General features: G+C 39.3%; 1 protein-coding gene across 1 annotated transcript; it reads left to right on the plus strand.

Annotated features, from left to right (window-relative positions):
* The first annotated feature begins 768 nt into the window (after positions 1–768).
* On the plus strand, positions 769–14832 carry LOC113062545 (TGF-beta receptor type-2-like). The gene is made up of 9 exons (XM_026232455.1): positions 769–942; positions 2843–2993; positions 5276–5493; positions 6912–7065; positions 7275–7465; positions 9014–9798; positions 11185–11326; positions 12776–12900; positions 14036–14832. Exons 1-9 carry the CDS (start codon positions 882–884, stop codon positions 14201–14203), a joined length of 1995 nt encoding a protein of 664 aa, XP_026088240.1. The 5' UTR covers positions 769–881; the 3' UTR covers positions 14204–14832.
* Positions 14833–27138: the final 12306 nt, after the last annotated feature.

Genomic DNA, 27138 nt, shown 5'->3' on the forward strand with positions numbered 1-27138 from the left:
CTGTCTATGTAATTAAATCAACAGGTTTTGAGACTATTTTGCCTAAAACTGTTTTCTACTTCATTATGTAGACACTTCACTAGTTTTTGAGAATGCTCAGAAATACTGTACTATATAGTCAGCTCTGTTGACGCCCAGAAATGCAGGAAACTCACTAGTTTTTGAGACTGTAAAGCCTAAACATGTTTTCTGTGTAGGCACTTCACTAGAGACTAATGCTCAGAAATGCTGTGTATGTAAGCAGATGTTTTGAGACTATAATGCTTAAAATGCTGTCTATGTAGGAAACTCAATAGGTTTTGAGACAATAACGCACAAAAAATGCGGTGTATATATAGGCACCTCAATAGGTTTAGAGAAAGCAAAGAAATGCTGTCTGTGTACTAGGCAGCTGTCTGTTTTGAGACTTTGATGACTAAAAATGCCATCTTATGTAGAAAACTCTCAAGGATTTGAAACTGTGATGCCCAGACGTAAACTCAACTAGTTGTAATGCTGCGTATTTATGTGCATGCATGGGAAATCCTGTAGTGTGGAGACTAATGACACCCAGAAATGTTGTTTATCTAGGTTTTGAGAATAAGAGACAAATTAATAGGAAAGTCGTTTGATATGCCTTAAAATGTTGTCTATGTATAGGACTATATGATGCCTATAATGCTGTCTATGTGGTGCACAGCAGCTTTAGAGCTGTCCTAAGGTGTTGTCTAGTGAGTGAGCGCAGTATGGACTGGTTTTTAGAAAGACGCCTCCCTCCGAGGCAGAGCTCGCTCCTCGCGCACGTTTCCGTGTTTCACGTGCATCACCGCGCGCTCCTCTCAGCTGAGGGAGGAGAATGAGACAGAGCCGATATAAGAGCATCGATCCGGGCGTCAGACGCGATGGAGCGGGAGATGGAGCGCGTCGCTTTTGGGTCGGTTCTTCTCGTGTGTCTGGTGTCTGGTGAGTTTCCGCTTTAGTCTCATTACTACGACGCGACGCGACGTGACGCGCTGACTCTGACGCAGTTATGATCACAGTGAGCGCGAGCGCTTCACGGGAGCGTCAGCGAGTCGCGTCGCGTCAAACTCACTGTTTATGGTGTCTAAATAGATTAATTATGAGTTCCTCTTTCAGTTTCTGAAACTTTCGGAAAAACAAGGCTCACACACGTTTCCTCGTGCGTGCGTGTGTATCTGCATGTGTGTTTGTTTGAAACGAATCCAATTTTGTCATTGTTTTATTTATGCATGCTTTAAAATCATGCCAATGTTTTGTTACGACCGTAAAACTATATTACATAACTATTGGATCATTTTTGACAGTTCTATCTGTATCTTGGAGTTATTTTAAGCCAGTGCGTTCAAAATGTGATACACAATAGTTAGAAGTGTCTGCTATCACATGATGCAGTACAAACGGAATATGTATGGTTTAGGGAGTAAAATTTTATAATTTACCCCATAGTCCGGGTTAGTTGTAATATAGCCAGGGATTTAACATTATGATATTAGGATAATTTAAAAAAATAATAATGATAAAAGGATTTGAATTATTAACATCACCATTCTTCCCCATTATACTGAAATTAAAACCAAAAAAATATTCGGTAACACTTTATTGTGATGTGTCCTTGTTACATGTTACATGTACTTACTATTATAATAACAATGAATTGTGCATAATTACATGCAAGTAAACCTAAGCCGAATCCTAACCCTAACCATGCAATTTATATTACTCAGTACTTATATGAATAATTATACTGTAACAAGTACACCTTAAAATTAATTGTAACCAAAATCGTTAATAAAACAATAATAACAATTAAAAACAAATAAACAATCAATTATATTTATTATTGTATGAATTGTATAATAAATAATACAATTTAGTTTAACTGGATGAACTAAAATAACTGAAACTAAAAATTAAATAAAGCAAATAAAAACTGTATGGACATATTTAATAAAAACTAACAGAAATGAGAAAAACACCAAAGATTGCAAAAAAAAAGTATAAAATAAAAACATTCAAAATATTAATATAAACTCTAATAGTATCTGCACTAATTATTTACCCTGATGATATTTTACAATTATAATAATATAATTAATTGTATTAAAACATAATGTTTATAATAGTACACACACATATATATATATAGAGAGAGAGAGAGAGAGAGAGAGAGGCCTATTTAAAAGAAAAATACAGAGGTGTTTATTAATTTAATGCAACTTGTAGTAGATTTGTATTTAGATTAAAATCGTCCTGTATCTTCATCACTGTCCATCACTGAAGTCAAACATAGTGTACGTCCACACAGATGTTTCTCAGGTTTAGCATGTACCAACTTAAACCTGCGGTAAAAAAAGCTGTGTCCATTTCCCGCAGCTAACAGTGATGCACAGCATGTGTTTGCGTTTATTTCCCTGGCAGACGCAGATACTGAAGCAACGTCCAGCCGAATGTTGAGACGGTTACGTCATCACATGCTTGTTGCTGTAGAAAAGTTTGTGCAGTTTGTAGAATGTCTATGAATCAGCTGGTGTTTTTCAGTGGATTTATGAAGTCAGCTTTTGACAAATCACATTAAATATCAACCATCCATTGACTAACCTCTTAAAACACAATACTTTTGCCTGATCCAGGGTTGTTATAGTTCATTAAAAATAAAATTGATGGAAAGTAACCTAAAATAAAAACATTGACTGATAAAAAAATACTAATTTCAGTTATTTTATTTCACAAAAATTATATAGACATTTAATAAAATTATAGAAATTGCATAACATTACTACAAAAGAACATATAAAGTAAAAACAAATTCTATAATGGTATCTAAATACTGTTCTGATCTCAGGTGCATCAGCTCTGCTCCACACAGCCAATCCGCACGCTGTGTGTAAGTCATGTGACCCTCAGCCGGCGAGCTGCAAGTCGTATCAGTGCTTGGCGAACTGCAGCGTTCCAAAGGTCTGCCCGAATCCAGATGACGTCTGCGCCGCCGTCTGGTATGATGCACTCGTGAGCATGAATCACGCTGGGGTCTGTTCCAACACGCTCTCAGACGTGATGCAGCATTCTTCACTTCTTCACAGCAATAGTTCACTACAGATCAACATTAGCTGAAGATTAACTCACTCTTGAGATCATTCAAGATGAGTTTGTTTCTTCATCAGGTTTGGAGAAATGTAGCATGGCATCACTTGCTCTGCAGTGAATGGGTGCCGTCAGAATGAGAGTCTAAACAGCTGATAAAAACATCACAATAATCCACAGCACTCCACTCCATCAGTTAATATCTGGAGAAACCGAAAACTGAAACAAATCCATCATTTTTTTAAACTTTAAACTGTTGTTTTTTGCTAAAACAGCAGTCCTCTATCCATAATATTGCTTCCTTCAGTGAAAAAGTGGTTTGGTATGAACTAGGAGAGAAATCTGCACAGAACGAGCACGTTTACAAGCCAAAAATTGGTCAAAAAACGTCTTTATGATGTATTTGTTTCAGTTTTTGGTTTCTCCAGATATTAACTGATAGACTGGAGTGCTGTGGATTACTGTGATGTTTTTATCAGCTGTTTAGACTCTCATTCTGACGGCACCCATTCACTAGTGAGCAAGTGATGCAATGCTACATTTCTCCAAGTCTGATTAAAAAAAAAACTAACTAATCTACATCATGAATTGACTGAGTGTGAGTATATTTTTAGCAAATTTTCATTTCATTTTTTCCAAAACCTAACTACAATAACTATTTTTCTAAACCGTATTTGATAGATATAGATGCATGATAGATGCAAACAGACCTGTACACTGATGCATTATGGGTGTTGTAGTTTGGTTTGTGATTATTACATGAAAAGAGAAAGCACAACATTAGCTTGTTTCATTCTCCATGCAGCAGATGATAAAGGAACGAGAACCCAAAATATACAAACCCTGGTGTAAATCAGCTGACTGACTTCCTGTTACTCTCACTGCACGATTACTGGACACTATTTCACATACTAGTTTTAAAACTGTACTATATACTGTGCACTGCCTACTATGTTTTTAAAATAACATTGTGAAGGCGCATGCACTATTTAATGATAAACATGTCATGGCAATAATTCACAACTCATATATTTACTATTGAATGATTGATATACTATTATAGCTTTTATTTTTTAATTTCATAGTTTTTAACTATGTATATATATTTTTTTATTCATTTTATGTCAGTTGTAGTTATTTTAGTACATCAAGCTAAACTAAATGAAAACTATAAATGAAGCTAAAGGTTTTTTTCTCTCCTAAATTGTGATAATATTTTTTTTTTTACATTTACATTTTAAAGTTTTAATCATTTGTTGTTTTTGCCTTTTTTGTATATAGATAGTTTTAGTTTTTTATGTTTGTATTAGTGCTGTCAAATTATTAATAGCAATTAATAGCATCATTAAAAATCAGTGTTCGCTTACATTATATATATGTGTGTACTGTGTATATTTATTATGTTTATATAAATACACACACATGCATGTATATATTTAAGAAAAATATGTTTATATATTAAATATATTTATGCATAATATAAATTATATGAATATGAATTATATGAACATGAATGCATGTAAATATTTTCAAAATATATACTGAATATGTTTGTATTTATATATTAAATATATAAAATAATAATATATTTAATATTATATTAAATACACACAGTACACAAACATATATTATGTAAACAACACTTTTATTTTGGATGCAATTAATCGCGATTAATAGTTTGACAGCACTAATTTATATATTTTGTAAATATGTCCATACAGTTCTCATTAAAATACTTTATTTAGTATTTAGTAGATGAAAAACATTTGCAGATTGCATCTAACCGAAACAATATAAATTATAAAGTAAAAAAAAATATTTTATTTCAAGTAGTTTTAGCTAACTATAATAACCATAATACTTTTTCGTTACTTCAATCTGCATTTATGTATGAAAATATTTTGAATATTTTTTTATATATAACGGATGCATATAAAATATATTTAATTTTTAATCTACTTTTGACAGTCGAGATGAGATTGTTCCTTTTGACCATATAATTCACGGTTTATTTGTAGCTCTGGAAATAATAGGTTGAGCTCATTGCATTTTGGGATAGTGTATTAATCACAATGAGTTCTGTTATAATTCTACACAATTTGACAAATGTAATAAAGCATCAGGATATAGTGCAGAATAAGTATGAGCAGCATGCTACAGTAAGTACTGCATGAGCTTGATCTCTCTGTTCCAGGTGGAGGGAGGATGGAGTTGTGATGGTGGAGACGATGTGTCATGACCCGATGGAGCCGCTGTACGGCGTGAGTCTAGACGACTTCAGCAGCTCGGACTGTGTGCTGACCATCAGATTCGTGAAAGGGCGTATCGTCCGTCTGTGTGCCTGTACGGGACACGAGTGCAACGAGCGCATGCTGCTCAACAAACCTGATCACAGCTCCGACCTCGTTCTATGTGAGTGTGGTTTCTCATGCATCGTTTGACATTGAATGGGTGTTTGAGGTCTTCATTAGGTGTAGGTCTGGTATTATTTTGTAAGCCATTTGTGTCTTGCTTCTGTTGTCAGCTGCTCAGTTTAGCTCATTTTGCTGCTTTACATGACACACTTGTGTCTCACCATATTATTGCATTGTATTATCTTGACTATGAACACACTGGTTTGAAGTGCATTTACAGGTTAAGCATTTACTGCACGTGTTTATTCTTCCCCTGATTCCTGTACAGCTGCTAAAGAACTGGAAATCTCACACATTCACAGAAAACAGCTTACTTCTGCGTTGAAAAATAAGGTGGATATGTGACCGAGCAAACGCTGTATCGCTGCTGTTACATTAGCGCCACCTGCTGGCAGAGAGTGCATGTGCATTTTCATTCAGACCGAATTTCAGTCCTGAATTGATACAATCTAATTCGAAACAAAACAAAAACAACTGCTTGTGTGTGTGTGTGTGTGTAGCACTACTCCAAAACCGAGGTGCATCCCGAAACATGACCTCTTACACCCCAAATATATATATATATGTGTGTGTGTGTGAATATGTGTGTGTGTGGGTGTGTGTATGAATATTTGTGTGTGTGTGTGTGTGTGAGTGTATGTGTGTGTGTATGAATGTGTGTGTGTGTGGGTGTGTGTGTGTGTATGAATATTTGTGTGTGTATATTTATGTGTGTGTGTGTGTATAAATATGTGTGTGTGTGTGTGTGTGTATATGTGTGTATGAATATGTGTGTGTATATGAATGTGTGTGTGTGTATATGAATGTGTGTGTATGCGTGTATGAATGTGTGTGTGAGTTTGTGTGTGTATGAATGTGTGTGTATATGAATGTGTGTGTGTGTGTGAATATGTGTGTGTATATGAATGTGTGTGTATATGAATGTGTGTGTGTGTGTGTGTGAATATGTGTGTGTATATGAATGTGTGTGTATGTGTGTATGAATGTGTGTGTATGTGTGTATGAATATATGTGTGTGTGTATGTATGAATGTGTGTGTGTGTGTAATAAAATAAAAAAATACCATATTAAATTAAACTAAAATCAACCAATATTGTTTTGGATTCTGAAATGTAACAGTAAATGTTGAAGTGGGCATTCATTAAGATGCTGTAAAATTCTATTTGTTGGTTATTAATGTTAACTAACATAACATGACTAGTGTTTAAAAAACGAAACCTTATTGTAAAGTGTTACCAGATAAATATGTTTATAAAACGGCTAGTTTTATAGAGCTGGGTAAAGATTTGTCAAAAGTGTCAGCTTTTTCTACATGCTGGTTTCCAGTTTGAGTGAATAGTGTAAGTGTAATTGATTAGAAGTGATTGTAATGCAGGGGATGAATAATATGGAAACATCTCTCTCTGTGTTTTGCAGTGCGTACTTCAGAAACGAAGGTCTTCAGACTCTCTCAGCTCTGTAAGTTCTGTGACGCTGAATCCACGGCGTGTGCCGCCACCGGCGTCTGCGAAACCTCGTGTAACATCGCCTCTATCTGCGAGAGTCCCGACGAGGTGTGCGTCAGCGCCTGGTACGTGTTTTACATCTGTGTCTCTGTTTACAGACTCGATCTGCAAATCTGAATCTCAACGGTGCTGAAATATCACTGTCCAGTAGCACAGCCGTTCAACTCTTCGTACATCTCAATTTGAACATTTATTAGACTTTAAAAACTTCTGATTGAAGTGAACATAGCTGAGAAACAGCCGATCCGCTCACAGTGTGCATGTTGTGTTTCAGGAGGAGAAACGAAGGGAACGCCATCATCGAAACGCTGTGTCACAATCCGGCGCTCCCGTTTTACGGCCAGTATCTGACGGACTACAACAACACCGTCTGTCAGATGAAGCAGGTGGAGGACACGGAGGAGGAGGTTTACATCTGCTCCTGCAATGAGGAAGAGTGCAACGATCGGCTCTTCTTCACTGACGGTGAGACGCTCAATACTAATTAATCAAGGATGCATGTTACAACGGATTTCTATTTCAAATAAATGCTGCTCTTTTGAGAACATTCTATTAATCTGTGAATCCTGAAAAATTAAATGCATCAGTTTCCACGAAAATATTAAACGGCACAACTGTTAGCACTGAAGACTGGAGGAATGATGCTGAAAATACTGCAGTGCATCACCAAAATAAATTACAGTTTAACAGATACTCACACAGACAACAGCTATTCTAATTATAATAATATTTCACAATTTTACAGTATTTTTGATTAAATAAATGCATCCTTTGTGAGCAGAGGAGACTCTTTCAAAAACAAGTGTGTCGTTCTCAAACAGAATGAGAATATTAAGACCCTCACGTCACAGTTTTGTCTCTTTCACACTGTTTGTAAGTCCTTTTGAAAGCAATAGTTGGTTAAATTGTGTAAGTGGTTTCCTAAAACGTCTCTGTAGAGGTGCTGGAGCCTTCAGACGTGTGGTTTCCTGTCTGTGTTTATAGATCATCGCTGGCCGAAATGCTGTTTTTATAGTCGTGTGTTATTTCTGCGTGTGCACGTGTGCAGTTTGTCTCGGACCGCACATCACTCTGTTAACTGTAATGCATAACATTATGTGGTTTTGCACAAGGAAAGCACCACTCGTGTTTATTTCTGCTTCAGAATCTGGTTTTAGACGAGGTTAAACAGGAAGCTGCATCATGTGATTCTGGAAGGAAACTTTTGGTGCAGAAAATATCTGTTCGTCTGAATGCAAACACTGCAAATGTGACATTAAGAGTCTATTTTGGTCTTGCTTTCCAGTATATCTAAATATATAAAAGCACGGTGATATAAAAGGTTTGGTTTTCTGAGAAATTATTCAGAATGAAGCGATAACAGATTACGGTCAGTGGAGTGAGAAAAATCAACTTAATTCTTACATTTTCTCTGACTCCACTGACAGATATTTGTTCTCATTTTAAGCATAAACTTACTTCATTTGGATCAGTTTCCTGTTTTAATAATGTTTATATATTGGTACTGGAAAACAAGATCAAAACACTGAATTAATTTGGGAAAATGTAATGTATTTTTTTATATATATATATATATATATGTGAATATCTAGTTTAGTTGCTTCCAAACGCTGGAAATAAACAATAAGAAATGGAAATAATTGTGTTCAAAATTATAACATTTAATGACTAACATTCTTATAATTTTCCTCTGAAATAAATTATTATTATTATTATTTGTATACTAATTACATTTTTGTTAATGTTTTTAATTGTATTATTTGTATTGCTGATGATTTTTGTATATTGCTATTTTATTTTTATTTTTTTCACATTTTAATTTTAAGTTGGTGATTTAAGAGCTACAGCTTAACGTATTTTATTTTTTTATTTTTTTTGCCAAGCCGACGTTCATAATGTTCCGTTACTTTGAGTATTTCATCTAATATTTATATTTAATTTTAACTTCATTTCAGGCAACATGTAATAGTTTTAAGTTAGCGGTAATAACCCAGGTGTGTGGTCATTTTCCAGTTTCACCTCCTCCAGGAACCGAATCTTCTCTCAGTAAGAGGACTCTCCCGTCGATGCTGTTGGTCAGTCTGTTCCCCGTCCTGATCGCTGTCGTCGTTCTCCTCTCGGCCTTCTACTGCTTTCACGTGTTTGACCAACACAACCTCAAAGCGCCCAAATCCAGCGGCATCGACAGCGAGACCTGCGCGATCATCGTGAGCGACGACAACCGATCCGCCAGCAGCTCGGCCAACAGCCTGAACCACAACACCGAGTTACTCCCGATCCAGCTGGACGCTATTGTGGGGAACGGCCGCTTCGCTGAAGTCTACAGAGCCAAACTCAAGCAGGGAGCGACGGACGAATCCTTCCAGAAGGTAGCGGTGAAGATATTTCCGTACGAAGAATACGCCTCGTGGAAAACCGAGTGGGAGATTTTCTCGGACACTGAGCTACGGCACGAGAACGTGCTTCAGTTTCTAACCGCCGAGGACCGGAAGGCCGAGCGACGCTATTGGTTGATAACAGCCTATCACGAGCGAGGAAACCTGCAGGAGTTCCTGACGCAGCACGTGATTGGCTGGGACGAGCTGTGCCGATTGGGCGGGTCTCTGGCGAGGGGCGTGGCTCATCTCCATGCTGACCGGACGCCGTGCGGACACTCCAAAGTGCCCATCGCACACCGGGACCTGAAGAGCGCGAACGTCCTGGTGAAAGCAGACCTCAGCTGCTGTCTGTGCGACTTCGGTCTCAGTCTGAGACTCCATAACTCCATGTCTCCTGAAGAACTGGCCAACAGCGGACAGGTGAGAAGCTAATCAGTGTAGTGCTAGCAACCCTGCGGCGTCTTCAGGAAAACTTCAGGAAATGATAAGGAATCTTGCCACCTCAGCCCACCAGAATTATGCTAATACAGCTCAGTTTTTCAACAAATCGATAAAAACTAGATATAAATGTATTGTTATATTATAACTTAATATAATAATGTAATTTATATGTTTAATATGTAGTTTATATATATGAAATCATAAAACTTTTTACATAGTATGTGGTCTTATTATATAATTATAATCATAATAATAATAATACATTATATATCAAATTGTTTATATATATATATATATATATATATATATATATATATATATATATATATATATATATATATATATATATATAGTTTATAAGTAAAGATTTTAATTGTTAGTCTTTTATTTATTTAATAATACTATTCCATTACATTTTTTTTCATTTTAAAAAGTTGTTTAAAAAAATATACAATGTACAAAAACTGTATTAGTTTATAATTATAATCATAATAACTAATTTATATATATATATATATATATATATATATATATAATATATATAAATATAAATATATTATTAATTATATATGATTATTAAAATATTTAAATGTAATATTATATATATATATATATATATAATATTATAGAAATTTCATAGAAATTTACTTTTAAAACAAAAAATTTAATTATTCTTATATAATATATATATATATATATATAAAATAATTATTATGTATTTGTTTTTTTATATAGTATTAGTAATTCATTGCATTTCTCTATTCAAATATTTGTGTTATGAAAATGTCAGTGCTAAATTTCTAATAAAATTCATAGCTAGCAGATACAAAACAGTTTACGCATTAATTACAATCAGTGTTTGGTTTTATGCCATAGTTTGTTTTTAGTGATGGTTTACGGTTAGTTATGACGATTACTGAGCGTGATGAGGTCAGTGTAAGTGTAAAAATAATAAAACAACACCAAAACTGAAAGAGAAAGTAATGTCTGTTTGAACCACACACTCAATAATAATGATGATGATGATGATGATTCTGGAGGAATTAAAGCATTATATTTAAAGAGGAAGCTGAAATGAACTGAAAGTGCACCACAAATGCTCATATTTTCTCGAAGTCCAGTCTAGAATTTTTTTAAAATGAAAGCATTTAATTTAAAGCAATAGAATTTGTTTTTAGTTCTGTGTAACTCATTGTACAGATGGAAAAACAAGCATTTCAAAATAAAAGTCTGTATTTTACATTACGTCTTAAACATATTAAATCTATCTTAATGTGTTTAAGTTGAGTGTAAGTTCTCATTAGATAAGTTGAGTGTTTAAATAAGTTGGGAGTGTTTTCAGGACGTGTTGTCTGTCTTTCTCAGGTGGGAACGGCCAGATATATGGCTCCTGAGGTGCTGGAGTCCAGGATGGACCTGGAGAACATCGAGTCCTTCAAACAGGCCGACGTTTACTCCATGGCTCTGGTTCTGTGGGAAATCACGTCCAGATGCAGCGCCATCGGCGGTGAGACACGTCCTTCAGTGGTTACACACACACACACACACACACACACACACACACACACACACACACTGAACGACAAATCTCCGTCCATCTCACCTGATCCCAGTCCACAGACCACAGCAGATCCTCCTCATGGTCTCCACAGAGAATTTGTCATAGAAATTATGTATAAATCTTAAAAAAAAAAAAAAAACACCCCTTCCCCTGTCGGATTTACAAATAAAAATAAATACGTAGTCATAAGAAAAAGATGTAGTTCTTTTTAATAAAATTGTATACAAAATTTATATTATATTATATTATATTATACAGTATTAAATATGATTTTTTTTGTAAATATATTATAACTATATAATGTTATAAAATAGAATAATCCATAATTAAACACTGTAAAATTTAAATATTGAATATTTAAATATTTAATAACATTTCTATTTATATATACAATCTTAATGTAATATTTAATATAATATTTAAACCTTTAAAATATCTTAATATATTTATATTAAAATAAAATACATAAATATGTAATATATATATATATATATATATATATATATATATATATATATATTTATATTTATATATATATATATAAATATATATATATAATAAATATATATAGTTGAATATTAATTTAATACCTAAAAATATTATTTTACAAATAATTTATATATATATATATATATATATATATATATATATATATATATATATATATATATATATATATATATATATATATAGGGAGAGAGAGAGAGAGAGAGAGAGAGAAAGAGAATATAAAAATACAATTATAATAATTATATAAATCAGATATATTATATTAAGCAAATGCATTAAATATTATATTATATATATATATATATATGTGTGTACATAATTATATTACATGTATTTTATATATACCATTTATATGATGATATTATAACTTCTGTATATTTGATTAATTATAATAATTACATAAAATATAATAAATTATTTTATAATAGAAAAATAAAAAAAGGTTATATTTGTGTATTTTAAATAGTTGTAATTATATCATATTGTTATAATATTAATAAATGTGTTATACATTTTTTTTGTCTTTAACATATATAATTATTGAAAAGCACCAGTCAAGCTTTGTTCAGAAGTTCCCAGGAAATGCATGCGTCAGAAACAGGAAGCACCGCTGTCATGAAACATTACACGTGTCATGTCCCACAGCCCACTTCCTGTACCTGAACCATGCACTTCCTCTTTGTTGTTGTTGTTGTTATTTAAGGGTCTTTCAGATTCAAGAGTATTTGCGGTGGGAATCTACCAGATTTGTGTTGCTTGTTGTGAATGGCTGGTTAAAACCCTGCTGACTCACTTCCCACAATGCATCTCTCCAGTGATTCCCCGCCGCTCTGAGCACAGAGCTCATGCTGGTGTGTGTGTGTGTGTGTGTGTGTGTGTGTGCAGATGTGCGGGAGTACGAGCCTCCGTTCGGGAAGCTGAAGGATCATCTGTGTGTGGAGAGCATGAAGGATGACATCATCAGAGACCGACTGAGACCCGAGATCCCGTCCAGCTGGACTAACCACACGGTAACTAGCTAAACTAGTCTCACAGAGCCTGACGCTTCACTAAACCAGCGCCCCACAGACGCCAAGAACCTTCTGCTGCTGGAACGACAAAACTGATCAGATTCAGACCTTTTTATTTACAGCAGGGTTATAATAGTTAACTAGAACTGAAACTTTCTACTTGAAATAAAATGAGTGTTAACTGAAATAAAATATAAGTATTAAACTTTTTTTTTTTTCATCTAGTTTCCAAAGCTACATTTCTCATCTTAATTTAGTTTAGCATATAACTAATGCATAACTAAAATAACTTAGACTTAAATAAAACAATATAGACCTATTCTAAAAAAAAAAAAAAATGCCACAAAATTAATAAAACTCACTAAAATCAGTATAAAAGCGAAAAATATATCAAAATCAATTTTAATTTAAGAAATATTAACAAAAACTATAATATTAAATATCTACTTACTAAAGTATTGTGCTGGCAGATTTAATATTTATTAAACTACTTTATTATTTAAATATACATTTTATTATTCATTTTATTTGTATGGATTTTGTGTATTGTATATTGTATATTATTGTATATTATGTATTTTTAAAATCTAAATTGTATTATTTATTTAAATAAATTTTTATTGATTTTAATGAAATATATTATTATATATATATTATACTCACTCTAGTACTAAACTGGTAGATTAATTATTTATTTATTAATCAATTTAATTATTTAAATTTAATTTGTATTGTATATTTAAATCTATAGTTTTTATTATTTATTTATTTAAAGTAATTTCATTTATTATAATCATTTATTAATTCATTTTAATCATTAATATATTTAGTTTAATCTTATTTGTATTTATATTTATTTAAATCAGTTTTTAAACTCATTTTTATTATTTATTTTATTTTAATCCATTGTTTTTATTATCCTTTTTAATATAATTTAAAAATTTAATCTTCGTTATTATTATTTTTTTATCATTATTTATTATTATATATTATTGAATCGTTATTTATGTATTCAGTGGAATCTTTTTATTATTTATCTATTTTTACACTCTAAACTTCTCCATGCAATGTAAGTCGCTTTGGATAAAAGCGTCTGCTAAATGCATAAATGAATGTATTTTACGCTCGTCCCCAGGGCGTCCAGCTGCTGTGCTCCAGTATAGAGGAGTGCTGGGATCACGAGCCTGAGGCGCGTCTGACGGCGCAGTGCATCGTGGAGCGATTCAGTGAAATCAGCAGCACCGTGATCTCAGTCAGCTCCGACGACAAGAGCGCACAGGATTCTGGGAACGATGAGAAATAGATCCGAACCGCAGACCCCCGACCTGTGACATTTGCACTTTACAGGAACAACTGAACACCAAAAACATGCTTGTGTCCGGCACAGGTGACGTTTATTCAGCTATGAACTCATACTCAATATCCAGAGCGCGTGTATGATGCCAGTCGCTCGTTATCATCATTATAAGCTTCAGGGAAAATCTGCTTCGCTCACGTGAAACAGTCAAAGACAGAGAGGAACATGAGTCCTGACGCAAAGGATTCTGGGACGTGCATCAAGAGACCAAGTAAAGAGACAGTATTATAAATCCCCAAGATGATTATGAGCGATAAATCAGACCGAATCCAGCTGATTTAAGTGTTTATTAAAGACAGATACAGAAGATGTGAGCCAAAGATTATCCAAATATGAATTCTGCTGTATTTGAGACTCTCAGGTGAAGCTGTTTGTTTATTAAATGTGAAAATACCGTCTTTTACAGACTTTTACACACGTGCCTTACAGAGCAGAGATTGATTTCGATAAGTGTTGATCTAAATCTTCCAGGCAAGTATAAAAGCCATGAAAATGAGCATATTTTCCTATGCATACAGTGTATAATCATTGCATACATTTGTTTAAAAACTTTATAAAACATCATAAATCATTCATTGTTTGTGAATCATGTTTTGTTATAATATTATAAACACACTCTGATAATATCATGTGCTGCCCCCTGCTGGACAGATTCAGCTTCACATGAACGCAGAATATCAGTTATTTTTTTCTTAGATATTAAAATATGAAAACGCACCATGCATGGTGGTTAGATACTCAGACTTTTATTTGAAAGCTCAGGGATTCGAGTCAGCAGAATGTTATATATTATAATGTATATAATAAATCAGTGAGGTGAGGATGTGGTTATAAGCACCTGTCAATCAATAGGGGTGGGCGGGGCTACTGCAGTATCACCTCACATTGAAGACAGGATCCAAACCGCTTGCTTTTCACCTGGTATGGTTTTATGAAGATTTAAAAAAAGACTGGTTGGATTCTTATCATACTAAGATGGTTGTGTAGACACATTTCTGTCCAAACACCTTGTAAAAGTGCATTTTGCATCATAGGTGCCCTTTAAAATTATTTTTCTTGCAGTTGCTTTTATCCAAAGCACTAACATTGCATTCATGCTAACAATTTCTTCATGCGTTCCCTGGGATTCGAACCCCCAACTTTGTGCTTGCTAATACAATGCTTTACCACAGGAGCACTTTGCAATGAAATCACAATGCTGTGTGAACTCAACCAATCAGGATGTTTAGCGCCGAAGTCCCGCCCCCGAAAGTTCCCGCACTTTGAAAAAGTACCACCTCGCCAGCAGTGACTTTCTGAGGGGCATTTTTTGACCTGGAACTTTATTTAGTTATTGGTTCTTGCGGTGGAAACACACCAAGTACCAGCCCAAAGTCCCTAGCTCCTGGGTAAAGTTCCTGCGGCTATTGTTTGCTGTTAGTCAGTTTAAAGGTGATGTGTAGTAATCTCAGTGGACAGTAGGGGGAGACGCTGTGCTGATTAGGGACTGTGTGATTAACGGCTCTGCTCTCATGGAGAATAGTTATTTATAGAGCATATTTTATTTTAGATGAACTAGAAACAATGTTTAATTTATAAAGTTTTTTTTAGAGTCGGTAACAAAAGGCTGAAGCCACAGCCAATGATGAAAGTCTTTGCGAAAGGAGACTCCGACCCATTTTGGAGATCAGGCCTCATTTTGGAAATCTCTGGTCTGCAGTTATACCCACTTGGAGTCATAGACAGTAAAAGAAATGGACACAGCGACCCCATTGGATTCAACAGAGAAAAATGAAGTCAATTAAAATTTAACATTTCCTAAATTTGTTACTTCAGACTTACGTGTCCTCTAGAAGCTTGCGTTCTGCAAGTGAACGTCGCTTGATTGTTAATCCCAAAGAAGCACAAAGTCACTTTTACGGACTTTTAAATTAAATGTTCCTCCTGGTGGAATGAACTCCCCAACTCAATCCGAGCAGCTGAGTCCTTAGCCATCTTCAAGAATCGGCTTAAAACACATCTCTTCCATCTTTATTTGACCCTCTAACTTTTTTAACTCACTATTCTAATTCTATTCTTTAATCTAACTACCTTTTCTAATAATTTTTTATTCTACTTTTTTTCCCATTTATTATGCAATTGTGTGTGTGTGTGTGTGTAAAGATCTCTAACACTAGCTTGCTCTATTCTTTTTTTATTCTGTTTTCTTTTTTATATATGTATTATATTATTTAAAATCCCATGCTACGTGTACTTTGTTAACCTAACTGAGACTTGTTATATCATTGCTCTTTTTGTTGTTTTTGATTGCTTCCACTTTCCTCATCTGTAAGTCGCTTTGGATAAAAGCTTCTGCTAAATGAATAAATGTAAATGTAATTAAAAGCACACACTTCCTGGGGGTCGAGCGTACTGCGCAGACTCAGACTGATCTTGATGATGTAGATGTCACGTGAATCTGTAAATCTTCTAATCGCTGTGCCAATAGAAATCTGAATCCCCCACTGAGTCTTGCAGAGAAGGCGAGCGTGAACAGGAGCAAATTTTGGTAAGTATTTTGATTAATTATCAAATCTCCCTTGACGTTATGCCTCCACATCCCCCTGATAGCCTCATAGACAGTAAAAGATTGCCTGCGAGCTTCTCCTCCTGTCCATACGGTAATTTCTCTACTGTGCGACAGAGAGTCGCTGGTTATGACGCAATCGTTAGCCTATTTTTACAAAAACTGCTTCTATGGGACCACAACGTAAGATCCAAGGTAAGGGAGCCTTTTTATACATTTGCGTGTTTCTTTAGAAATAATTAATGGACAAATGCAGTCTTTAAACGCCTCAGATGTAAAGTTATTCGCTGTCAAAGTGACGCCAAAATGAATGGGAGTCAATGGAATGCTAACAGCAGGTGGGGGTCCGCTAGCTAATGGCGACGCCCAGGGATGCTTAAAAAAAATAAACCCCCCCCCAAAAGCCAGATCTAATTCCGTATCGAAGTGATGACGCGCGTTATCGCGCGACTCTTTTACCGGCTGTTTTGAAGGAAGATCAACATTCGGGACGAAAACATATGTGCAAACTGTAATGAAGCAGAGATCAGTTAGTTCCTCACTTTCCGCGCTGACGCAGAGATCGTTTGCTTGCTTCAGTTAAAGTATAACGTGCCAAGCGTTGTCGACTCGTACATTACACGTCACGCGCTGATGTCACGTGTTGTTACGGGATCTTCAAGGGTTGTGTGTGAAAGCACGCACATATACCGGGTCATCACTGGCAGTGTGAAAGTGCCAAATCTAGCGACCAGGGAAAAATTGCAGGAACACTTTACCCCTGTATTTGCCGGAATGGCAGTGTGAAAGGGGCTCATGACTGAAAGCAGCACAACTTTGTCTCTCTTTGTTTATTTACACAGGTGGGTGAAATTGATCACCAGCAGTAGCGGCATTTTTTCATGATACATAAGGGGCGGCACGAGCAGTTAAAATAATAATAATCATCATAATCATCATCATCATCATCATCATCATCATCATCTGTGCCGCTGCAGCGAAGTGGTTTTCTATTATCTATCATTTCACTGTGGCAATTGGCAAATTTGCGCACTGCTTGCTGACTGGCGCAGGGCTGGACAAAAGTGATGCTATCGCCGAGAGAGAGACCGAGTGCGTCCGAGAGAGAGCGAACGTGCGCGAGAAAGATCGAGTGCGTCCGAAGGAAATCGAACCTGCGCGAGGTGAAAGGGCTTCACCTCTGGGTCTCTCCCTAATGGAATGGAGTCACACACTTCGACTTTCTTTCAAATAACGCACATTTCATTCATAATATCATAAATACAGGCCTAATGATGATGAAACAAACTAATGTATGTGCACAATTGAGAAATGTGAAGATAAATCACAGCCCATGTCTCACAAGGTGAATATTTCATTAAACAAAAAATAATGATCAATGTAATACAAACATTTTCGATAAATAAGTAATTTTTAACATTTACATAATTGGTAAGGTAAAAATAAATTATGTTTCTGTGAGTAGAGTTAAATTTTCATTTTGTGAACAGTAGGGTCTATTTAATTCATTCACCGGACCCAAACATACACAGTTTCAAATGCACTGTCTCAGTTAACATTTATAGAATGGTAATAATAGCAGTGTAGATCTTATTTGCATTTGAAGTGATATTATAAATCCTGTAAACAAAAATCCAAGATGGCGGAGATATGCAACTAGCCCATATGAAGGAACAGATGATCATAGCTGTATATGGATAGGCATTTTAAACTAATTTAGAAGCAAGTTTTAATTACGATTTCCACGCGTGTTTATGTGTGATATGTGAACTTGTATTTTTTGTTTTAATGATGTGCCTTTTAACAGTATCAAGTAGCCTATATTCAAAAACTAAACAAATCGTGCCTAAAAAGTGCAGGCATCTAGGCTTAGGTAAACTTACATGATGAAGTCATACTAGTGCGTGTGGCGCGTGTGCATTTTGAGTGCGTTCTTTCACTGCATTTTATGCAGTTAATCAATATCACACGAAGAGTGACATTTCAGTTTTTCTCCAAAAATCAGCATGATTAAAATGTGATATTAAGTTACTACAAACAAAGGCGGGTTCGCGAATCATTTGAATCAATTTGAGTGTTCGGAGCGGGTTCGCGAATCATTTGAATAAGTTCGGGAGTTCGTAGCGGGTTCGCGAATCATTTGAGTCAATTTGGGGATCGCGAATCATTTGAATAAGTTCGGGAGTTCGTAGCGGGATCGCGAATCATGTGAGTCAATTTGGGGATCGCGAATCATTTGAGTCAGTTCGGGAGTTCGGAGCGGGATCGCGAATCATTTGAGTCAATTTGGGGATCGCGAATCATTTGAATAAGTTCGGGAGTTCGTAGCGGGATCGCGAATCATGTGAGTCAATTTGGGGATCGCGAATCATTTGAGTCAGTTCGGGAGTTCGGAGCGGGATCGCGAATCATTTGAGTCAATTTGGGGATCGCGAATCATTTGAGTCAGTTCGGGAGTTCGGAGCGGGATCGCGAATCATTTGAGTCAATTTGGGGATCGCGAATCATTTGAATAAGTTCGGGAGTTCGTAGCGGGATCGCGAATCATGTGAGTCAATTTGGGGATCGCGAATCATTTGAATCAGTTCGGGAGTTCGCAGCGGGATCGCGAATCATGCGAGTCAATTTGAGGATCGCGAATCATTTGAGTCAGTTCGGGAGTTCAAATCGGGTTCGCGAATCATTTGAGTCAGTTTGGGGATCGCGAATCAGTTTAGGAATTCGGAGCGGCTTCGCGGATCATTTGAATCAGTTTGGGAGTTCGAAGCGGGATCGCGAATCATTTAAATGATTCAGACAGCATACGTTGGGCCGACGTCGACCCGGTCTACAAAATTAAATCGGCACGATATCGCTCAGAGAGCGTTTGCTAATAGGGAAGATATCGCAGCGACGTCGGCCTCTGATCGAAAATGCTCTCCGACCGATGCTGGGACGATGCATCGGTGTTTTGTTCATCGTTACGGACCCGGGGCTACCGCCGCTGGTTTATAATAACCACCACTCTCAAGAACAGATGCAACTTTTATTAGTATTTATTAATATTTTCCTTTATTTCATATTACATGCACATATACATTAACATGTACAAGATGCTTTGATCAAAAGTGGATATTAATTCAGGATTATTTGTAGTCTTTTGAAAATTAACCACGATTTTACTACAGCTTTTGCAGTAAAACCATAGTAAAAACAAAATCAACCATAGTATTACTACAATCACCATGGTTTAACTATGACTGTTGCAGTAAAACCATAGTAACTACAAAAATAACCATTACTACAGTACTTGCATGGTTAAATATTGTATGAGTATAGCACTTTTTTTTTTACAATACTTATTTCAGAGTAGGTTTACAGAAATGCATGTTTCAAGGTTACAGTTTAAAAAGCCAGATGACTGAGACTCACTGGGAAGACCATCTTCTAGTTCATAATAAAAAGTCATGTGTTCAGTGCTGTCAGCATTTATTAAAGCAACTTTATGCCAAAAACTTTTTAAAAAGAGTTACATAAACACAAAATAAATCCAGGCAAACAATAATTAAGCAAGTAAAATGTTTTAAATTCCATGATAAAAAATCTAAAATATTTTCTGATAAAATCTTACTAAACAAGTCTCTAGTTTTGTGTTCAGTTAACATTAACATTATCTTTCAACATTTTTAAAGGGTATGTTAAAAAATGTTCAATCCATTTTGTATTGTTATATTGTAGGTGACATTTGTAAAAGAACAATGTTTATTTCTCCAAGATAACATTTATTTGCCTGCAAAACTGATGCAAAACAGCATGTTTTCATTTAGATGATCCATTGTCATTTTGTCAAAACTTGTCATTTCATTTTGCATCATCCTAAAGAGTGATGCTTACAAATAAAAGGGGACATATACATATAACTCAGAGAGTAAATATTGTTCATTTACAGATATAAGAGACGTTGCAATATTACAAAGAAGGTTGAAAATCACCTAAATTTACCCTTATAGGCAAAATAAGGATAATTTTTTTTGTGTGTGTCTAATGTTACAGCCGCCGTCGTCTGTAGTCTTTGTGAGCGTTGGCGTCATCTGAAGTCTTCACAAGTGAGTTTGGATTCAGTCTGGAGCTGGTGTAACTCTAGAAACTTTGGGATGTCCATCCTCAGATAGAAAGAGGAAATAAAAAGAAGAAAGTTTAGCTTAGCTGCTGCTGTTCATATAATTTCAGACAAAAGATTATGTATTTCCTCACATATAACTGGAGTGCATGGTTATTAGATGTGTAAATACTAAACTATGTATTTTTAATCTAATAATACAAAAAAAAGTGTGTCCGAGCCCCAAATATTATTAGGATGGCTATTTCAAAGTAAAATACCAAAAAGTTATACTTCCTTTAGTTCCAGCAGTATTGGGCCGTCAGGGGCAGCAGAGCTTTCTCTGCTGGCCCTATAAAAAACAAAATTGTGTGAAAAATGTTTTTATTGATTATTTAGGTATCATTTTCATTTGTGTAATGTACTCAAATTGCCTGTGATTAGTTTAGTTGAGGTTGACCTGGAATATCCTACATTTAAAAAGTCTATGGCCAGCACTACAGATGGTGCTACCCTTTTGATGAAAGAAGCCACTTCAAACTTCAAACGCAAATTTAAATGCAACCGTTCACATAGTTTTCTAATAAATAACTTTATATTTGTCCCAAATCATTGTAAATTTACATAATGACGTTACTCTAGACTATAAATTATGTATTGTGCATTTTTCAGCAAAACGTTGGTCTTTCTGTGGCTCTAATACAGTCTGTATGCTTCATCTAGAAAGCTGTAATACAGATTGCGCGTTTTCTTTCCGTTTGCTCTTTTTTTTTAAACACTGAACTTCAAACACATATGCCACATAGTTCACATAGTTCACATAGTTGAATGTGTCCGGTGTGTGTGATAACTGTGACTTCTCAAAGACGTTGCGCTGTGCTTTTGCAAAGTGTGTTAACTTTTCTTTTATATATATATATATATTTTGAGATAATCATGCAGTGTTTCTAAAATAGCAGCAAATAAAATGTGATGCATCCGGTGGGTAGGGTTGGGTATCATTTTAATTTTATTGATTCCAATTCCGATTCTGCTTATCGATTCCGATTCTTATTGATTCCTAGTTTCAATTCCAATAAGATAAAAAATCCAATATAAAAAAATTAAGTCAAACATTTTGATGTCAAACATGTTTCTGTCTTTTTATAAAGCATTCTGCTGCAGCTGAATAACATGAGCAAAAATCAGCAGCCTACAAAACACTGCAAGAGGAATTATACCATAGCAAAAAGAACTAATTAATAAAAATATTAAAGTGTTAAAGACAAGTAACCAGTCAGTAATAAGATAGGAACAAACAAATCAATTAGCAATATCATAAATAAATACAACTGAACAAAATTTCTGTCACACACCTGGACTCATTTAGCTTGTTTTTGCCTGTGACCCAGTTTCTGTCTTCCGTGTTTAGTTTGATTAGTTCCCAGGTGTCTATCTTCCTCATGTGTTCCATGTCCCTGTTAATTTAATGATTCCATCCACCTGTGTTTCCCCAATTATCTGTTGTACATAAGCCTTGTCCTTCAGTTCTGTTTGGTCGGGTCTTCTCACTTGTGACTAACTTGCTACTTACGTGTGTCTACCTCTGTGCTCCATGTTGGATATCCCCTGTGTTGGATATATTAAAAGCCTTATTCTGTTTATCCTCGACTCCGTATTCCTTCAGGCAGCGTAAGACCGTGACAGAAGACCCGACCAGAAAAAGAGAAAATAGAAAACTGCGTGTTCTTCCCTCCGTTTTGCTTTTGTTTTTTCACAGTCTTTTCTTTTCTTAGTGTCTATGGATCCCCTCTATCGTCCCGAATTCCTCATCCTCCTGCTGAAGCAGGAAGGACGTTCTCTCGAGGACCATACCAGACAGTTTTTCCTATTAGCTAATGCCACCAGCTACCCGGACGGCGCGCTCTGCACCTTCTACAACACCAGCCTGAACTCCAAATGCAGAGCGTTGTCGTCCGAAGATGGTCCTCGAGAGGATTTCGCCGCATACGTGGAGTGGACTCTGGCGAGAAATGGCTCATCTCTCACCGTCTGCCCCATAGAGGACCTCGCCAGCCCCACTCCCGACCCAGAGACCAGCCAGCCACCATCACGCCGCACGGAGCCAGAGCCCACCGCAGCCGCAGAGCCCGAGCCATCCACTGACAGGGAGCCGGAACTCGAGAGCGCGACTGACCAGGTGTGTGAGCCGGCAACACCGTGCATCGTGGGAGTCCTCGTGGAGATCGAGGGCGTGGAGGAAAGCCCTGCCCACACTCCTGCGACTGAGGGTGAGCTGTATGCAGTCTCTGAAGATCATATGGAGCAAGTTCTGGATCTGATGGACTGGTCTATGGAGGTAATCCCTAATTTTCCTGTTTCCCCGCTGGTTCCGTCCAGCCCTGATTCCCCTGTATACCCTCTCAGTCTCCCACTCCTACCTCCTCCAGTCATTTCCTCTGCTCCATTTCCGCTGGTTCCGCCCAGCCCTGAGTTTTCTGTTTCTCCGCTGGTTACGCCCAGCCCTGAGTTTTCTGTTTCTCCGCTGGTTACGCCCAGCCCTGAGTTTTCTGTTTCTCCGCTGGTTACGCCCAGCCCTGAGTTTTCTGTTTCTCCGCTGGTTACGCCCAGCTCTGAATCTTCTGTTTCTCCGCTGGTTCCGCCCAGCCCTGAGTTTCCTGTATCTCCGCTGGTTCCGCCCAGCTCTGAATCTTCTGTGTCTCCGCTGGTTCCGCCCAGCTCTGAATCTTCTGTGTCTCCGCTGGTTCCGCCCAGCTCTGAATCTTCTGTGTCTCCGCTGGTTCCGCCCAGCTCTGAATCTTCTGTGTCTCCGCTGGTTCCTCCCAGCTCTGAATCTTCTGTATCTCCGCTGGTTCCGCCCAGCTCTGAATCTTCTGTGTCTCCGCTGGTTCCGCCCAGCTCTGAATCTTCTGTGTCTCCGCTGGTTCCGCCCAGCCCTGAATCTTCTGTGTCTCCGCTGGTTCCGCCCAGCTCTGAATCTTCTGTGTCTCCGCTGGTTCCGCCCAGCCCTGAATCTTCTGTGTCTCCGCTGGTTCCGCCCAGCCCTGAATCTTCTGTATCTCCGCTGGTTCCGCCCAGCTCTGAATCTTCTGTATCTCCGCTGGTTCCGCCCAGCTCTGAATCTTCTGTGTGTCCGCTGGTTCCGCCCAGCTCTGAATCTTCTGTGTCTCCGCTGGTTCCGCCCAGCCCTGAATCTTCTGTGTCTCCGCTGGTTCCGCCCAGCTCTGAATCTTCTGTGTCTCCGCTGGTTCCGCCCAGCCCTGAATCTTCTGTGTCTCCGCTGGTTACGCCCAGCTCTGAATCTTCTGTTTCTCCGCTGGTTCCGCCCAGCCCTGAGTTTCCTGTATCTCCGCTGGTTCCGCCCAGCCCTGAATCTTCTGTGTCTCCGCTGGTTCCGCCCAGCTCTGAATCTTCTGTGTCTCCGCTGGTTCCGCCCAGCTCTGAATCTTCTGTGTCTCCGCTGGTTCCGCCCAGCTCTGAATCTTCTGTGTCTCCGCTGGTTCCGCCCAGCTCTGAATCTTCTGTGTCTCCGCTGGTTCCGCCCAGCTCTGAATCTTCTGTGTCTCCGCTGGTTCCGCCCAGCTCTGAATCTTCTGTGTCTCCGCTGGTTCCGCCCAGCCCTGAATCTTCTGTGTCTCCGCTGGTTCCGCCCAGCTCTGAATCTTCTGTGTCTCCGCTGGTTCCGCCCAGCCCTGAGTTTCCTGTATCTCCGCTGGTTCCGCCCAGCTCTGAATCTTCTGTGTCTCCGCTGGTTCCGCCCAGCTCTGAATCTTCTGTGTCTCCGCTGGTTCCGCCCAGCTCTGAATCTTCTGTGTCTCCGCTGGTTCCGCCCAGCTCTGAATCTTCTGTGTCTCCGCTGGTTCCGCCCAGCCCTGAATCTTCTGTGTCTCCGCTGGTTCCGCCCAGCCCTGAGTTTCCTGTATCTCCGCTGGTTCCGCCCAGCTCTGAATCTTCTGTGTCTCCGCTGGTTCCGCCCAGCTCTGAATCTTCTGTGTCTCCGCTGGTTCCGCCCAGCTCTGAATCTTCTGTGTCTCCGCTGGTTCCGCCCAGCCCTGAGTTTCCTGTATCTCCGCTGGTTCCGCCCAGCCCTGAGTTTCCTGTATCTCCGCTGGTTCCGCCCAGCCCTGAATCTTCTGTGTCTCCGCTGGTTCCGCCCAGCTCTGAATCTTCTGTGTCTCCGCTGGTTCCGCCCAGCTCTGAATCTTCTGTGTCTCCGCTGGTTCCGCCCAGCTCTGAATCTTCTGTGTCTCCGCTGGTTCCGCCCAGCTCTGAATCTTCTGTGTGTCCGCTGGTTCCGCCCAGCTCTGAATCTTCTGTGTCTCCGCTGGTTCCGCCCAGCCCTGAATCTTCTGTGTCTCCGCTGGTTCCGCCCAGCTCTGAATCTTCTGTGTCTCCGCTGGTTCCGCCCAGCCCTGAGTTTCCTGTATCTCCGCTGGTTCCGCCCAGCTCTGAATCTTCTGTGTCTCCGCTGGTTCCGCCCAGCTCTGAATCTTCTGTGTCTCCGCTGGTTCCGCCCAGCTCTGAATCTTCTGTGTCTCCGCTGGTTCCGCCCAGCTCTGAATCTTCTGTGTCTCCGCTGGTTCCGCCCAGCCCTGAATCTTCTGTGTCTCCGCTGGTTCCGCCCAGCCCTGAGTTTCCTGTATCTCCGCTGGTTCCGCCCAGCTCTGAATCTTCTGTGTCTCCGCTGGTTCCGCCCAGCTCTGAATCTTCTGTGTCTCCGCTGGTTCCGCCCAGCTCTGAATCTTCTGTGTCTCCGCTGGTTCCGCCCAGCCCTGAGTTTCCTGTATCTCCGCTGGTTCCGCCCAGCTCTGAATCTTCTGTGTCTCCGCTGGTTCCGCCCAGCTCTGAATCTTCTGTGTCTCCGCTGGTTCCGCCCAGCTCTGAATCTTCTGTGTCTCCGCTGGTTCCGCCCAGCCCTGAATCTTCTGTGTCTCCGCTGGTTCCGCCCAGCTCTGAATCTTCTGTATCTCCGCTGGTTCCGCCCAGCTCTGAATCTTCTGTGTCTCCGCTGGTTCCGCCCAGCTCTGAATCTTCTGTGTCTCCGCTGGTTCCGCCCAGCTCTGAATCTTCTGTGTCTCCGCTGGTTCCGCCCAGCCCTGAATCTTCTGTGTCTCCGCTGGTTCCGCCCAGCCCTGAATCTTCTGTGTCTCCGCTGGTTCCGCCCAGCTCTGAATTTTCTGTTTCACCGCTGGTTCCGCCCAGCTCTGAATTTTCTGTTTCACCACTGGTTCCGCCCAGCCATGATTTTTCTGTTTCACCACTGGTTCCGCCCAGCCCTGAATCTTCTGTGTCTCCTGTATTCCCTCCCAGCCTCCCTCTCCCGCCTCCTCCCAAACCTGCTGGTCCCTCTACTCTTTCGCTGGTTCCGTCCAGTCCTGATCCTCCTGTCCTTCCTCCCATCCTTCTCCTCTCTCCTCCTCCTAGACCAGCCAGTTCCTCGCCATCCCTGCTGGTGCCAGTCAGTCCCGCAGCTCACCCTCAGTCCGCGCCATCGGGGCGCGATGGTTCGCCGCTGGACTGCCAGTCTCCAGCTCCTCCTTGGCGTGTTAAGGCCCTGTCTCCGCCTCCAGCCTCCGAGCCCTGGACTCCTCCTCGGTCCTTCGACCCAGCGGCTCCGCCTTGGCTCTTAGCTCCCTCGTCTCCACCGTGGCCTGTCATCCCACCTGCTCCACCGGGCTCCCTCGTCCCTCCGGCTCCACCTTGGTCAGTCGTCGACCATCCGCCGCCTCGGGACTCCACTCCTCTGGTTCCACCTCGTCACTCCATCCCTCCGGCTCTGTCAGGCTCCTCCTTCCCTCCGGTTCCACCTCCATCCTCGGTCGCTCCGGCTCCACATCGGTCTGCCAGGACCCCGCCTCCGCCTTGGTCGCCTGAGCCTTCTGCTCCACCTAGGCCCTCCGGAACCTCGACGTCCCCCTGGCTCTGCGGCTGTGCTGCTCCATCTTGGGCTCCTCACCCACCGGTGCAGTCTCCGCCTGTCGGCCCCCTGGTGTCGTCAACCCCTCCTTCACCATGGCTCCTCCCGCCGTCGACTCCACCTTGGATCTCCGTCCTGGCTGGTCTCTGGTGGACCATCTGGCTCCTCCTGCTCCTGTCTCCTCCCTGGCTCCTTCCTCCGTCGTCTCCTCCCTGGCTCCTCCTTCTGTGGTCCCTGTCTGCTGGCCCCCTCCTGGGAGTCCGTCCTCCACCGGAACCTCCTCCCAGGTTCCCACCCATGCCTCCCTCTGTTGTTTCTACGGTGCGAGGACGCACCTACCG

This window comes from Carassius auratus, chromosome 44 (genome assembly GCF_003368295.1).
Source record: "Carassius auratus strain Wakin chromosome 44, ASM336829v1, whole genome shotgun sequence".
Taxonomy (NCBI): Eukaryota; Metazoa; Chordata; class Actinopteri; order Cypriniformes; family Cyprinidae; genus Carassius; species Carassius auratus.